The sequence below is a fragment of the Medicago sativa genome, chromosome 1, assembly GCF_051527215.1.
Source record: "Medicago sativa cultivar Bolivia chromosome 1, Bolivia_mono, whole genome shotgun sequence".
Classification (NCBI taxonomy): domain Eukaryota; kingdom Viridiplantae; phylum Streptophyta; class Magnoliopsida; order Fabales; family Fabaceae; genus Medicago; species Medicago sativa.
This window is the reverse complement of record NC_140749.1, coordinates 58,348,821-58,365,344: the sequence shown is the minus strand read 5'-3', so window position 1 is coordinate 58,365,344 and position 16,524 is coordinate 58,348,821. Positions and strand designations below refer to the sequence as shown.

General features: G+C 35.6%; 1 protein-coding gene and 1 pseudogene across 2 annotated transcripts; one reads left to right on the top strand and one right to left on the bottom strand.

The window, feature by feature from the left end:
* The first annotated feature begins 772 nt into the window (after positions 1-772).
* On the top strand, positions 773-4,915 carry LOC146955785 (putative serine/threonine-protein kinase WNK11 pseudogene; annotated as a pseudogene). The gene is made up of 4 exons (XR_015028916.1): positions 773-1,750; positions 1,858-1,959; positions 3,653-4,154; positions 4,847-4,915. The product of XR_015028916.1 is annotated as a putative serine/threonine-protein kinase WNK11 pseudogene (transcript).
* A 9,983-nt stretch (positions 4,916-14,898) lies between these two features.
* LOC146955784 (uncharacterized) lies at positions 14,899-15,648 on the bottom strand. The gene is made up of 2 exons (XM_085748965.1): positions 15,293-15,648; positions 14,899-15,196 (listed from the first exon to the last, which is right to left on the bottom strand). Exons 1-2 carry the CDS (start codon positions 15,646-15,648, stop codon positions 14,899-14,901), a joined length of 654 nt encoding a protein of 217 aa, XP_085605091.1.
* Positions 15,649-16,524: the final 876 nt, after the last annotated feature.

Sequence of the window (16,524 nt, the reverse complement as noted above, 5' to 3'; positions counted from 1 at the left end):
TAAGCATTAAAAGAAAACTAGATTTTTGACCCGTGCCCCGCTCGGGTTTATTGTAAAGAAATTGACATACGAATAATAAAATGCAATATATAATTGGTAACGGTGAAAAAAATAACACGTGATAATCTATAGTAGACAAAATAAAACACTTCATAAAATGTATGAAATCTGAAAATATTGTAAAAGAAAATTCGGTAATCCTATCAATAATTCGGTAAAAGAAATATGAAATTTTTAGTACATTGACATGTAGTTTCATCACACATTGCGAAATACTTCCTCATATACGACATTAGACGTTACATTGGTATCTTCACCATCTTCATCAGTGATCAATATCTTTAGTCCTTCTATGGCTGTAACTCTTGAAACAGCAACATACAACAACTGTCTATGAAAAAATACAGGTTAAGTTGTTGCAGACTTAACAAAATTAATAAATAAGGATTTGTTAGGTTAAATAATTGCAAACCTAAAACTGTAGAAAATATTTGCTTCGAAAAAAAGGCAAGAGGATAGGAATGAAATTGGTGCGATGCATTTTTTTAGATGAAATTTGTTAGGTTAAATAATTGCAAACCTAATTTGCAAATGAGCGGGAAAAAATTAGGTTAAGTTGTTGCAGACTTAATAAAATAAAAAATAAGGATAATTGCAAACCTAAAAGTGTAGAAAATATTTGCTTCAAAAAAAAAAAAAGACAAGAGGATATGAATGAAATTGGTGCGATGCATTTTTTTAGATGAATATTTTTTTATGTGCAGAAGCTTTTGAAACATATTTACTTAGATTTCAATGTTGAATTTTATATTAAGTGAAAATCTTATTTTCTTTGGTTGTATTTTAACTAAATATTGAGCTCTCTATAATTTTTCCATCTTATTGTGTGGATTTTCAAATGTTTGTGTAATTGATACTGATGGTAGAAGTTTCCCATGTTTGTGTGCTTGAGACTCATTGTTAAATTACTTTGAAAAATTTAAAAGAAAAATATGTTTTTATCTAAATGTGAAATAAAATTTACAATTTAAAGTTGTTGGAGAAAGCAATGAATCAAATATAGCAAAGTTAGTATCCAAAAAAGATTTGAAACTCTCCTTTTGTATTATTTATTTTAAGCAACTTTTAGAGCCTATATTTGATATTTGATTAGTTATGTGCTCTCAATACTGTTATCATTTGGTTATCGATGATGATTGTCTTCTGCATTCGTGTATCTTTCTTAAGAGATAATTTAAATTTTAAGTTTGAAATGGAATGATTTGGTTGAGAATTGCTAATTTGTTTCTGTGTGTAATTTAAAGAACAACCTCAGCCACAACCACAAGGGGTTTCTTCCGACAACACAATCTCCGCCCCCACTACTGTCGACTCCGTCGACACTATTATCCCTGTAGAATCCGAACTGAGCAATGTTCCACAACACACCAATGCCCCCGCTACAAAAATGCCCCTTTGAAAATCATTACTATGATTTGACATTAACTGGATGTTATTTTGCGATGTGTGTAGGCAGTTCTTGGAAGTAAGGGATCAAACATCATGCCTCCTATAGATGTAGGAACACACCCTTTTCATTCTCTGTTTTGTTGTTTTAGGTTCTTATTTATTGCTTTGGTTTTGAATAGGAAGAAGAAACAATGTGAAAGTAAATTAGAGGAGAAAAACTGAAAGAACATTAGGCAAAGCAACTGGGTTTACAATTGACAACATTATCAAATTGTCCCTAAAGTGACTTAGATTGATGCATGTGAGCTAAGTCTCTTATATACATTTTAATTGATCACTTACATGCCATGTTGATGTTCAATTATGTTTCACATATGCATCTTTGAACAACCATAATCTATTTCGTAGAAGTTGTTTCCACGGCGGGCATGGCGAACAATTGATGTCGACGACCATACTTCGTAACCTCGCTGACAAGCTTTACGAGAAACACAAAATGCTGCTCATGAGGTTTAGTTCTCTCTCACTCTCTATTTCATCATGAGTTTTTTAATTTGTTTTTACTGTTATTGCAGTTTGTTTTCATTAATGTCGCATTTCGCCGAAATTGCAAGAGCGTGTGTGGACTAGATTCTTATCTGATGCATTATGTTATTTAATTTCTTTCTATATTAGCCTTATTCTCTTCATATTATAAGAACTTTAGTTTTCAAAACTCAGGTTATACGAAGTAAAATAAAATTGTAACCAAATGCTTATGCTTATTAGATATAAATATGAAGAAATTGAATTGAAGTATGGTCTGTCTTGATGAACCTTAAATATTTTGCTTATATCAGACATGTTAAATATTGTAGCAAACTCATTACTTGAAACTAACAAGACAAGAGGATAATGCTTGATCTTTTAGCTCCCATAAGAGATGTAGCTTGCAAAAAAACTTATTTCAAGTGGTAGTATAAGTTAATAAAAAGAAAGAGATTGGGGTAATTTCTGTCACTGTTGTAAGTAAGTAGATGCTTTAATATTCTTCTTCTATTGTTTTGTTATAACTAAGATTGAAGTAGATGATATGTTTATAGTGGATGCCAAAGTATGAATGCGTTGCTGCACAATGAATATGGTAAAGAATATTAACAGATTTAATTCTAGAAATACAGTTTCTGATAAAGAAAATTAGTTGATTTTTTGCAATGCTTTCTTTTGGATTATGGTTAATTGTTGTCTATTTTTTAGTTAGTTGTCTATTTTTAATGAAGATGATGAGTCATGTATGTCATGTATATCAACCTAAAAAGGTCCCCTAAAATTGAACTTGGTGAAAATATGTGATAGGTTTTGTTATATCTCATCTGATCCATTAAAGACTAATTGCTTTGATTTTTTTGAAGAAATTTTGCTTCCTACGATGATATAACCTTGGTAGTGAAATTTTCTATATGGAACAAGTGAGTTTCTAAATAACAAGAACGGTGAAATTTTTCCAATTTCTAAATTTCATCGATTGTTTTCAATGTAAATTGAATATGATTTCTCCATATTTTTCTTCTCAACATGTTTCTATAAATTGATTTTACTGTGACCAGAAATTAACGAGTAGTGAATTTAGAAAACAAGCAACCACAAAGCTAAACAGTATAGTTTGTTTTTTCCATAGGCCATAGGAGCAACTAGATGATAAGCTTAGCAATCTAACACAATTGGGGCTGACTTTGCTTTTGCCATCACAGTGTTTGAATCTCATAACAGTGCAATTGTGGGAGCTTAGGCAACACAAGAACTAATAGGATTGCGGCGAGTGGCGACAACTGATATTATTAGGTGATGATTTTACTATATTTCCTTTGGCTTTTCGTATAGGTTATGATTTGGTCCACTAAAATGCATTTGATTTGACATAGAAATAACTTACTAATTTGCACCCAACCCGCTACCATGTGAGGACATCCATGTTGTTTTTCTTGGATGCACTTTGCTAATTTTTATGCATATTTGTAACGTGTAACAACCTAAAAAAATCAATGTTATATATATGCATATTGATTTAACTTAAAAGTAATTTACTCTGTTCCTATACTTTAGCCCTATGACCAAGACCATAATTGATTTGATTTTGTTGTTTACTTTTTATTGTTAGTTTGTTTATAAGAACTAATATATTAGGATGTTCATAACTAACTTTATATGATAATTGTGGTAATAGATGCCGAGTGTTAACTCCGGTTCATCCGACAAAGACTCCGAGGCATTTGTGAAAACTGATCCAATTGGTAGGTATGGTAGATATCCCAAACTATATGGATGTGGTGCTGTAAAGAAAGTGTATTGTGCATTCGATCAAGAAGAAGTAATTGAGGTAGCATGTAACCAAGTGAAGTTAAGGAACTTCTGTGATGAACCTGCTATGATAGAGAGGCTTTATTCTGAAGTGAGGTTATTGATAAGCTTGACAAACAAAAACATCATTGAACTTTATAGTGTTTCGAGCGATGATCGAAACAACACACTTAATTTTATCACTGAGGTTTGTACAAGAGGGAATTTGAGAGAGTATAGGAAGAAGCACAGACATGTTTCTATGAAGGCATTGAAGAAATGGTCAAGGCAGATTTTGAAGGGGTTGAATTATTCGCACACTCATGAGTCTTGCATCATTCAGAGATCTGAACTGCAGTAATGTGTTTGTTAATGGGAATGTTGGCCAGGTAATTTACTTTTCCAATTTTGTTTTTCTTTCAGTCATATTTTGCTTGATTGTTAAGTTGAAAATTTATATGTTATTTTAAACTCCTTATAGTTTTTGTTTCTGTGAGATCTAAGCTAGGCAAAATAACCAGATTAATAGATTTATATTAATTTTTATAAAATAAAAAACTTGATAGCTCTATGTTTTTTTTTATTTGTCTGTTGTATTACTCTACCAGTTTTCAACATCAATGACCTATTTGATGCCAACACTTCAGATTGAATGTGTGTTTGAGTGTCTGAAACCCCTACTACACACACATTCTATTCGAAGATTGAATATAAAAATTAAAATCAGTATGTTTTTTGTCTGGTGTGTACAATGTGGTCATGAGTCTTTTGTGAGCCAAACTTCGGTGTCCTATAACCTCATCCTCTCCTCAATGCTTGACGTAAGTTGTGCTTTCTAAATCTTGGTTGTGCTATGTGGACATTCTTTTTCAATAAGAACCATGTGGTCAAATTAGTTGTATTAAGCTGCTGTCATTCTTTTATTATTTGAAATCAATGTTATATTAGGTGTTTAACTGAATATTTTATCGTTCTACAATAAACCAACTATGCTTTTAGGCTATGATGTAAGTTTGTGTCCATCATACACACAAAGGAAATTCAAAGTTTGTTTTAATTTTAATTTTATCGCTTTGTATAGGATTGTTTGAAAGATGTGAATACTACATCAACCAAGTCAAGTGGAAAGAGAAGAGAAAAGGGAATATAAGTCACACCAATTGATGATGGTGGAACACAAAGATGTCTAAGACTGTGTTGTAAATGAGCATAGTGAATGAGTCTTGATACTCTCCATCATTTTTTTTAATGACGATTGTTCTAATGTATTGTCTTCCATCGCTATTTTCTATTCTCATTGCAAACGTAAATGGCATATGATAGTGTTTCATAAATCAAACAATTGAGTGCAAATGGTTAATAAGTTCCATAAATAATGAATTGTTCGATTCTTGGAGGACAATTCTTGGTTAAACTTTACTTACTTTCCGATCGAACTCCAGATTACCAGATTCCCTTTTCTCTATGAACCAGAGGGTTATTACAAAAAAAATTATATAGTTTCATCGGAAAAAAAATAATCTATTCTCCTTAAAAAACTAAATATCAATTGTTCAAAATATACCACAGTTGTTAATTCTAAAAGACCCGTGTGACGCACGGGTCGGTGTTCTAGTTAGGTTAAATTGCTGCAGACGTAACAAAATTAATAAATAAAGATGTTCATAGTTTCTAGAACAAACGTGCAGCATCAAATAAGTGTAGAAAATATTTTCTTCAAAAAAAAAAGGCAAGAGGATAGGAATGAAATTGGTGCGATGCATTTTTTTAGATGAAATTTGTTAGGTTAAATAATTGCAAACCTAATAAAGTAAATGAGCGGGAAAAAATTAGGTTAAATTGCTGCAGACGTAACAAAATTAATAAATAAGGATTTAGGGTTAGTGATTAGGGTAACAAACTAGCAAATTTAGGGTTAGTGATTAGGGTTAACAAATTGCTTGATGTTTATAATAAGAGAAGGAAGCGAAGGATAATTCACGGAAGGGAAAACAATGAAGCAAAACAAAAACAAAACCATGAGCGGGAAAAGATACAAAACCAAGAGAAAAATAGCAAAACACATTCTCCGCCATCTCCGTAGATCAGCCACAGCCACAACCGCTGTAGTTCAGCCTCAAAAAGTTCCATCAGAATCGGAAGCAGTCGAAATCTCTGACGATGACTTGACAGATGTCTACGATCACCTTTTGAAACTCGGGTTTGGTTTGAAGAGAGACAAGGTTGCTGATTGTCTTCGCCAACTTGGAGATTCGTTAAATGGCTTCGATGTTTCCGAAAAGGTGGAAATCTGTTTCCAGAAGTTTCTGTTATCCGATCTCAATTCTTGTGGCAGTGCTGTACTTCCAACTATTAAATTTCAAGAGCTCAAAACTACTCTCGATGGTCCCTTCATATTGCAGGTAGGTTTATGAAGCACGGATACGGACACGGACACCGGACACGACTCAGACACCGACACGCCGACACAGCTAATAATTTGAAAAAATTACATAATTCAGTGTAATTACAAGTGTCGGTGTCGTGTCGGTGTCGGACACGACACGTGTCTGACACTGGGACACGCCTAATCCGAGGAGTGTCCGTGCTTTTCATTCAGTAGTTAATTCATTATATTCTTCCTTTGCAGAACCTGACCACTTAACACTCAAATGCATTGGCAGGTTGACGAAATTGTCAATGTCAGTTCTCCAGGGTATGAAAGGTGCCTGCAGTTGTTAATGACCGATGGTGCTCAAAGAGTTTATGGATTTGAGTTCGTGCCTATTGAAGCCCTTGATGTTTGTCCGGCGCCTTGTGGATTAAAGGTCTCTTCGATGCCACGAGACATCCTTTTCATCTGAATACATATATATAATGCTTTTATTTGCTATTCTCTCCGAGTTAGGGTTAACTTGAGAGATGTATTGGTACTTGTAGGTCAAAATTTCCAATGTAGACGTGATACATGGAAGATTGGCGCTGTTTCCTAAAAATATTGAAGTATTAGGGGGTGGATTAGTTTATGATCTCATTCCCAGTCACAGTGGCTCAACGTTGCACATCACTGATATTGTCCAGGCAAGGAAAGGTTTAGCTGGTAACTTATGGAATAGAGAACCTGATATGGGTCTTATTAGGTACTACATGTTATATCAGTCAGTCATGGTTACGGCATTTAAAATTCTGCCTTTTTCGTCTGCCACAATGATGCTACTCAGAAATATATGTCATTGATAAATGTCTATTTTTTGTGCTAAATCGTCTCTGGCTATGCTTGAAGGTATTTGTTGACAAGACTGAAAAATGAAGTGAGATCCCACTCATATTGAATGAGTTATAGATTGAAATTTTTTATCATATTTTCTTAACATTAATTTATGTAAAGTTGCAAAATAATCTGGACATACCAAAAAATTAAATCAAATAAGTTGAAACACTACTGTTAATTATTATTATTATTATGAAAAAGATGACTATGTGTTGAGCTTGCTTGTTAGTTGATAAATTGAACACAAGAACTGGTTTGTCTCATTACCAATTAGTATAACTTAACAAGGATGTTGTGTTAATAAGGATAATTTGTAGTATTTCACATTTAAATATATCCCCCTTTTTTTTTTTTTTACTTCTCTGCAGTTCTACCCGTTAAAAACATTGAACGAACAATTCTTGTTTTGCAGGTAATTCTGATGATCTCATAACAGAAGGCTGCAACGAAGCAAGTGGACTGGTTGTTTGTTTTGGTGAAATGTTAATAGATTGTGTGCCAACAGTGGGATGGTCTATACCCAAAGGGTATGCTTTCAAGAAAGCTCCTGGTGGTGCTCCTGCGAACGTGGCAGTTGGCATCTCTAAGTTGGGGGGTTCATCTGCATTTATAAGCAAGGTGTACATCTACGTATATTTATTGACTTGGTTATTTGGTTTCTTTGACTTCCATGTTTAATTTGTTCAAATCTTCATATTTAAGAAATCGGCAATGTGTTGGTTTATTTGAAATTCATTACACTTTTCTGAATGTATTTGTGTGTTTCAAGGTATACAAATAAACTCCCTGAAACGTGAGCTTGGAAATGTAACATTGTCATGGTCGGTTAAAGTTCCTGCATTTTGAGGAATACCATTTACTCGTATTTCCTAGTTTTCATTCCCATCGAATAGAAACCACTTTTAAACCTGACCAACTATAACTTCACATTTCCACCCCATTTACCTTTTTTCCCTGTCCTTATTGTTAGATTAAATAAGTTTAAAAAAATATTCCTAGAAATATCATGTATTTACTTGTAGATTGTACATAAGAATAATACTTCTTGTAGTAGTATTCTGAATTTTAAGAATGTGAATCTATGTTGGCTGAGAAGATGATAGCTTAACTCCTCACCATCTGTGTTTTAGGTTGGAGCAGATGAATTTGGGTATATGTTGGAAGATATTTTAAAGCAAAATAATGTTGATACATCTGGCATGCGGTTTAATTCTAATTCCAGAACCAAATTGGCTTTTATTATGCTTAGAGATGAAGACGAGCAAGAGTTATTGTTTTTCCGAAATCCTAGTGCTCATATGCTTCTGGATAAGTCAGAGATTGATCATAACCTCATCAAGAAGGTGCCTTTGATTTCCATCTTTGTTTATAAAATGTGGCTACAAAGACCTTACGGTTTAAGTCTGTATAATTTTAATTTAATACTGATTACAGGCTAAAATATTCCATTATGGGTCCATGAGTTTGATTGATGAGCCATCCAAGTCGGTTCATCTTGCTGCCTTGAGAATTGCTAAGGACTCTGATTGCATTCTCTCGTATGATCCGAATTTGAGATTGGCACTATGGCCATCGGCCGAGGCTGCTCGAAATGGTATAATGAGCATATGGGATCTAGCCGATGTCATAATGGTAAATTTTATTTGTATAGTTTTTTTACTTTTATACAATACACTTCATAAAATTCATTGCACTTCATTCTTTTTTCTTTCTCTAAGTCTATCTGAAGTGTTATTTTCGTATGTATTGCAGATCAGTGAAGATGAGATTACTTTTTTGACTGGTGGTGGTAATCCTAATAATGACAATGATTTTGTATTAAACAAGCTTTTTCACCCTAATCTCAAGCTTCTAATTGTTACCGAAGGGTTGGAGGGTTGTAGATATTACACTAAGGTAAGTTTGCCAAAGTCATTTAACTCAGATTTTAATTGTCTGAATAGGTTTTATAATCCCTCATTTCATTATTTTTTTTTGCTCTTTACTCTGATGAGTGGACTGAAATATTGGTTATGACTTGTCAAATGTAAATTAACAAATTCGACACTCAATGACAAATAGCAAGTTGTAAAACTTGAGCAAGGTTGGCTTCGAGGTTCAAGCATTCAACTAATAGTGATTACTAAATTTTTGTGCAGGATTTTAAGGGCAAAGTTAGAGGTGTCAATGTTGAACCTGTTGACAAAACTGGTGCTGGTGATGCATTTGTAAGTGGGATTCTCTACAACATAGCTTCTGACCCAAGTATTTTCGAGGTAATTCAGATATTTTTACACATTCTTTTGTTGAATTAGAAAGAAAAAAAAATTGTGTGTTTGGAGTTGACGAAGTTATTTTGTGTGGCAGGATGAGAAACGTCTCCAAAATGCATTATATTTCGCCAATGTATGTGCCGCAATCACGGTGACAAAGAGCAGGGCAATTCCTGCATTACCTACAAAAGATGTTGTCCTGCAATTTGATGCAAAGGCTGCAATATGATATATTTCGCCAAATCGTTTTTTTGTTCTATAGGAACATCAGCTGTTTTAAAATCTAATATATGTTGACAAAGGGATTAAACTTTTGACTACATTTTGTTGATAGCACAAATTTATGAAGTCATGTACTGCAACATTCAGGCTAGAACATATGATAAATACATTGAGTTGGATTCCCCTTTTGATTATGCGAGCCGTTACACAAATGTTTTGATCTCATTGTTTTGAATTCATAAGTATTGTGTTATCTTCTTCCATTTTGACTCGACCCTCATGGTAATATTTGATGAATCAAATGTTGTTGCTTCACCGAATTTCGATAGAGCCAATGTGAGGAAAAACTAATTTCATGTTTGGAGGGGTGTTCAAAACCGAACCAATCCAATAGAAAAACCGCAAACCGAACCAACCTAAACCGAAACTGCAAAAAACCGCATTTGGTTTGAATGTATTCGGATCACTTTTTTCCTCAACCGCATGGTTTGGCTTGGTTTGCGGTTTTCATTTTACCAACCGAACCAAACCAAACCAAACCACAATATAAGAAAAACACTAATTAAATATATGTCACCTAGACAAATACTCAGAGAAATTCAATGGAAACTTTTATAAATGACATATTTTTGCTCTTGTTAAGTTTCTTCTTTGCTTTTTATTTCAAAAATGTATTTATGATCTACTTGAACTTTTAGAGAATAATAAAATCTTAGTCTTTTACATTTCTTACATAATAGAATTACATTTTGTCCACGTTTTTAATTTGGTTTATGTTGTTTGGTGGAAATAAAATTGTAATGTGGAAAGAATTAAAAACATTGTGCAAAACATTGCTGGAAATATGTCGTGTTTTACATTTTTAACTCGATTTTAATGTTGGAAATAAAAAATTGTATTGTCTCGAAAAAACTGCACCAACCGATCCAAACCAAACCGCATTGTTTTGGTTTGGTTTGGTTCGGATTTAATTTTAAAAGTCAACCAAACCAAACCAAACCGCATGATTTTTTATCTTGCGGTTCAGATGACTTTTAGGCTCAAAACTGAACCAAACCGCACCGCGAACACCCCTAGGATAGATAAATGTAAAGTGAATAACATTTGTGTGAAAGAGTTCCACTTTGGGATTGTACATTAATCAATGGAGGGAAAATCTATTACCAATTGTCCTCATCTTGTGTGATAGAATTTTAATGAGTAAATTAGACTCCCCTCCCCTTAAAGATACTTGAATTACACCCCATCCCCTCTTATGTTAAAATATACACTCCCCTTCCCTCTTATTCAAAACATATTAGAAAACATTTCACTCTTCTCCCCTAAGACAAGCTTGAGTTACACCCCCTTCCCTCTTATGTTAAAATCTACACTTTACTCCCTCAATAATTTCTTTTATTTCTAAAAATTTAGGAAAAAAATAATAATCTAACACACTTTGAAAAAAATAGTATTGCGGATCTCACTACAAGAAATAAGCTTATTTGCTAGGGATTTTGACAGGGTCATGAAACCCCTGGAAAATTTACCAGAGACTAAGCCAAGGAAAACCCCTGTCAAATTGACATAGGCCATTCCGGGACCACTTAGATGTTGACAGGGGTGAGCCCCTCGCAAATTCACTCATGCCCCTCGCACATTTTGACCGTGAAAATTCAAAATCAATCTGGCTAACATGAATCAGCTTTTTTAGTAAAAAGCCACGGGTTCAGCCATGGAAAACCCCTCGCAAATGGTGGTCAGCAGAGAATCTCTGCATTTGTCATACAGTTGTCAATTCAAGTTGTGGAAAAGTTGATATGCGCTGACACGCCAGGGGTTAACCACTCGGAAATGTGCAGGATTCCCGTGGCATTTTTCCTACTATTCTATCACCTAGCCCTAGCTAGGATTTGACTGGGTTTGCGAGGGGCTAGCCCTCGTTTTACCCCTGGCTTATTTCATGGCAATATAAACCCAATCCAGTCCATTTTCATCAGTGTTAGTGTTTGAGACTTAGAAAAAAAACTCACTCCTCCATTTTTTCTATACACTCTACTCTTCAACATCAATAAACTTCTCTAACTTTGATATTTAAAACTCTCTTCACTTATTATATTTTTGTGTTTTGATTTTTTTAATACTTACTAACATAAATATTTTCATGCATCAGTGTTCAAGTTTCTTTGCCTCCTCCCGTGGTTCCATGCTAAGCTTGCTCTCTGGATTTGTTCTTCATCAAGTTGATGAGATAATTGAAGTAGAGCAAATTATAGGTTGACATGACTCCCAAGTTGAAGGGGACCAGGTTGATCCTTCTATTTTGGAGACGCCTAATGAAGTTGAAGATGACAATGAAGATGATGTTGATGATAATAATGAAGGGGACCAACAAGACAAGCAAGTTGATGATGGTGATGTCGATGAATATGACAATGTGTCTGATAACAACACTTGAATTTGAATTTGTTGTAATCTTGAATGGTGATTGTAATGATTGAATTTGAATTTATTGTAATCTTGAATACATTTGAGTTTGAATGAAGATATCACTTGTTTTAATATATATTTTTGTTGATGATGTGTCTATTGTTTTAATATCATTTTGTTGATGATGTGGATATTGTCTTAAATTTTTTTTTTCTTATTGATAAACCATATTCGCAATGCCTCCGAGAGCAGAGGACAAAGGCAAGAGCAAGAACCGCATGAGGTGGTTCACTACACACGTTGTGGATGCAGCCACGCTTGCCACACTCACTCCCTTCCTCGTACCACCATCTTCTTCTAGCCAGGGATCGACTGGGTCATCCCAGGCTAGTGGTGTTGCACCCGCTAGAGTATCCCCTGCTTATGGATCATCTCCTCCTAGTTTTATCCTCCCTACGAGTTTCCAGATTTCTCCTTCACCACCATTTCCCTATGGGCAGTCCGGCTTTATGATCCCTCACCATCAACAACCCCAACCCCACCATCACCAACCCCCACCCCAACCACAACAACCCCCGCCCCAACCCCAGCAGGGTACTGATGATGATGATGATGCGAAGATGGCGGATGATCTGCAAGATGATAGGGAACACTATCTCATTGAGCCCAATGACAACTCGTAAGTCTTGATTGTATTTTTGTTCAATATGTATTTTGTTATAAATTTGTGTAATGTTTAACTATGAGTTTTTATTATTTGTAGTTTCATGCCCTGCAAGCCTACTGCCGGTGCCATCAGACACATTATCCAGGGCAAATATCGCCATTTTTGGAAGACATATGGTGATATCCCTGATGATGAGAAGGATGCCTCGTATGATATTTTTCAGGTTATATTAATACGTACCATAATATGTATTTTAATTTTTTTTTGTTACAATATGTATTTTAATTTACATGCACATATGTTATAATCTATTAATTTCCTAAAATATGTTAACAAATATGCAGACAAAGTGTACCGGGAACCCAAGGTACTATGATCGGATTAGGTGAAACTTTCACATTAGAGCTGTTGTGCGCCTCTCTGACATGCTTCGACGTGCCCAACGTCGTTATGAGAGATCGGGAAAGAGGTCGCATTGGATCGGGGAGCCACTAATGAGGCAACTGGTGGAGTACTGGGTGACAACGAAGTTTAAGAAGAAATCGGAGAAGGCGAAGAAGAATATAGCATCAAAGAAAGGAGGATGCATACACACGGGAGGCTGCATAAGCGCAGCAGAGCATGCCCGCAGACTGGTAAAAATAATAATTCTTTTAATTTATTTTATGATGTATATTTTTAAATTGTGTGTGTTTAAATAGTTTAATGTTTTACTAACTAATTAATTAATAATTTTGTGTTTCTTGTCAATTAGGCAAAGAAGCTGGGTAGAGAGCCATATATAAATGAGCTCCACAAGAAAACTCACACCTACAGCTCAGGCCAGTTTGTTGACGATCGCTCCAGAATTTGCCAGGTAATTGTTACATAAATTTTAATTAATTTTTTTTATGATTTTAGGTTAATTTTTATTTGTCTTTAACTATTTTGTTATTATTTATTTTATGAGGAGTACGATCGGCAGCTTTCGGAGGCGCTCTCCTGTGGATGCTCTGTTGATGAAGCTTACCTGTCCAATTCTGAATTCTTTTCCATATACGGTCTCGAATATGATTGAACACGGCTCTCTTCTTTCTACCCACCATCGATGGTAAACCCAAATATTTGCCATAACCTATGCTCTCTGTCACATGTAAGATATTCTTTACAGACTCTCTTATGGCTTGATCTGTGTTCTTGCTAAAAAATATCTCTGACTTCTGCAGATTGATTGCCTGGCCTGATGCCTCTTCATATTTTTTAAGAATCTTTGGTAGTATTTGTGCTTCTTTTACATTCGCCCTGCAAAATAGAAAACAATCGTCTGCAAATAATAAATGTGTCAGTAGTGGTGCCCCTCGACACACTTTGAGGCCATGGATGTCTCCTCGAGATTCATATTTTTTTAGCAGGACCGATAGGCCATCAACACAAAAACTGAATATATATGGAGATAACGGGTCCCCCTGTCGTAACCCTCTGCCAGGGTTCTGTAAACTAATACTCTCGCCGTTTACAAGCACTTGATACTTCACATTAGTCATACATATCCCCATCCATTTCACCGATTTCTCGTCGAACCCCATCTTTCTCATCATGCCTTGTACAAAACTCCAATTAACTCTATCATACGCGTTGCTAATGTCAATCTTTAGGGCTAATTCCCCCTGCTTCTCGCAGGTCTTACACTTCATGTGATGTAGAATTTCTGACGCAACTAGGACATTATCAAGAATCGATTTATTTTCTACAAATGCACTCTGTTCTTGTGATATGCATTTTGGCAATAACCTTTTCAAACGATTAGCCAACACTTTGGAGATGATTTTGTAGAGGACGTTGCATAGAGATATAGGTCATAAATCTCGCATGGTTTCCGGATTATCCTTCTTTGGAATTAGAACAATATTCATTTCAACAAGTTGTTCCGGGAACTCACCAAGATTCAGCCACAAAACTCGAATATGGAAAATCTCTACTCCACATAGGTGCCAAAATCGTTTTTAAAAAGCTGGATTAAGTCCATCCGGCCCTAGTGCTTTGTCAGAATGCATTTGAAAAAGCGCTTGCCGAAATTCTTCCAAAGTAAACGGTGCTAATAACAAATCATTATTTTGTTGGGATATACACGGATTTATCAAATCTAGGATATGTTGCATACTACCTGTGTTTCTTGTGAAGAGTTCATCAAAGTAATCCTTTTCTACTCCACAAAGCTCTGCTTGAGAATCTACTATTTCCCCGTCATTATTTTGCCGCTTGGATATGCGATTTATCTTTTTCCTCGGGCTGGCCATAACATGGAAAAACTTTGAATTTGTATCCCCATCTTTCAACCAATTCACTTTAGCTCGCTACCTCCAAAATGCGTCCTCTTGTGCTAGTAGATAACTCATTTGGTCTCTAGCTTTGTTGTAACGTTGTACTGCATCACCATCTTCCTTATCTCTCATCAGCTCCATTTCCTTACGACAATCCTCGATAGTTGTTCGAAAGCGCAACCTTATATTTGTACCCCACTTCTCAAGCTCCTTTGTACAGTTACGAATTTTTCCGAGTACTTCATCACCTCCTGACCCATTCCAACCCGACGTCACCACAACCTCCAGATCTTCCTCATCTAACCATGCATTCTCAAACTTCAACGGTCGTCTGATTGTGTTTCGCTCTTTTTCGAATAGTTATAGGATAATAGGTGAGTGGTCTGATCTGTCTGCAATTAGATTGGTTAGTGTTGCATTTGGGTACAAATCTATCCAAGCTTGGGTAGCCATGACACGATCAAGTCTCTCTTCTGTTCGTCCCCTTTCACTTCGTCCTTTACACCATGTATATTGATATCCCTTCAACGGTAGATCGCATAGATTGATATCCATAGCCGCTTCTCTAAACCCTCTAATTCTCCACAGTGGATGTTCAGTTCGACTTCTTTTATCATCATTGGAAAGGATGTCGTTAAAGTCTCCCATGATACACCATGGTAAATTATTGTCATGAGCCAGGGTTCTCAGCAAGTCCCACGATTCTCTTCTTCTTTCTATTTCTGGGTAGCCATAGAATCCGGTGAAACGCCATTGCTGATGTTGTTGATTTGTAACCTCCATATTGATGAAGTTTGTCGAATAGTTAATTAAATTACATTCGAATGGTAGTTTCCAAAGACATGCCAACCCTCCGCTTCTTCCAATTCTGTCCACGACAAAGGCACCGTCGAATCCAAGTCTCAAGCGAATTTCCTCTATTTTATTTGCATGCATCAATGTCTCACATAAAAAATTACATCTGGTTTGTACTTCTGGACGAGGTCACGGATTGTTGGAACTGCGCTCGGGTTGCCCAGACCTTGGTAGTTCCAGCTGATGATACTCATTTCTCCCGACAAGCCTGGCTGCCAGGACCTGCTGATAAAAAATGAATATCGTCACCCGTTTCTCCGTCCTTCAATTTATTTTGATCCCCTACAGGACCAAGTACCGTCGTATGTTGCATGGAATCAGGAGACTTAACTCCTTTTATCTTATTCCTCTCATCATTGTATTTTCTTTTCTTGTCTTCTACCATTATTGTGTTCTCTCCACTTCTTTTTTTTTCTTTGGTTTTATTAGGTTTGGGTTTTTCATTAGCTCGACAAAATAGTTTTTCCCCATACTCTCCTTCTTGGAACCAGATGTCGTCGAAGTACCTTCTTCTTTCGTCACTCTGTCCTCCTCCAATAAAAATCCTTGTTTTGATTGCTCTTTAATGGACCTCCCTTCTCCTTCATATATATGACGATTTAGCTCCACACGTAATTCTGGTCCCCATTGTCTCACGTCGTCATCCTCATCTTTCTTGTATAGAAGATCACATGAATCATCTGCATGACCTAGCAGTCCACAATAGTAACAACACATACCAAGGCGCTCATACTTCACTTGTACTTCACATGAATTACCGTCTTTCTTCTTCAACTTCGTCTTCATCAATGGTTTGCAAACATC

What these genes read in the sequence shown, in the direction of transcription:
- LOC146955784 (XM_085748965.1), bottom strand. Translation starts at nt 15,648, where the DNA reads ATGGAGGTTACAAATCAACAACATCAGCAATGGCGTTTCACCGGATTC. An exon ending in ACCCAAGCTTGGATAGATTT is followed by an intron (nt 15,197 to 15,292) that starts GTACCCAAATGC and finishes AAACACAATCAG; the next exon opens with ACGACCGTTGAAGTTTGAGA.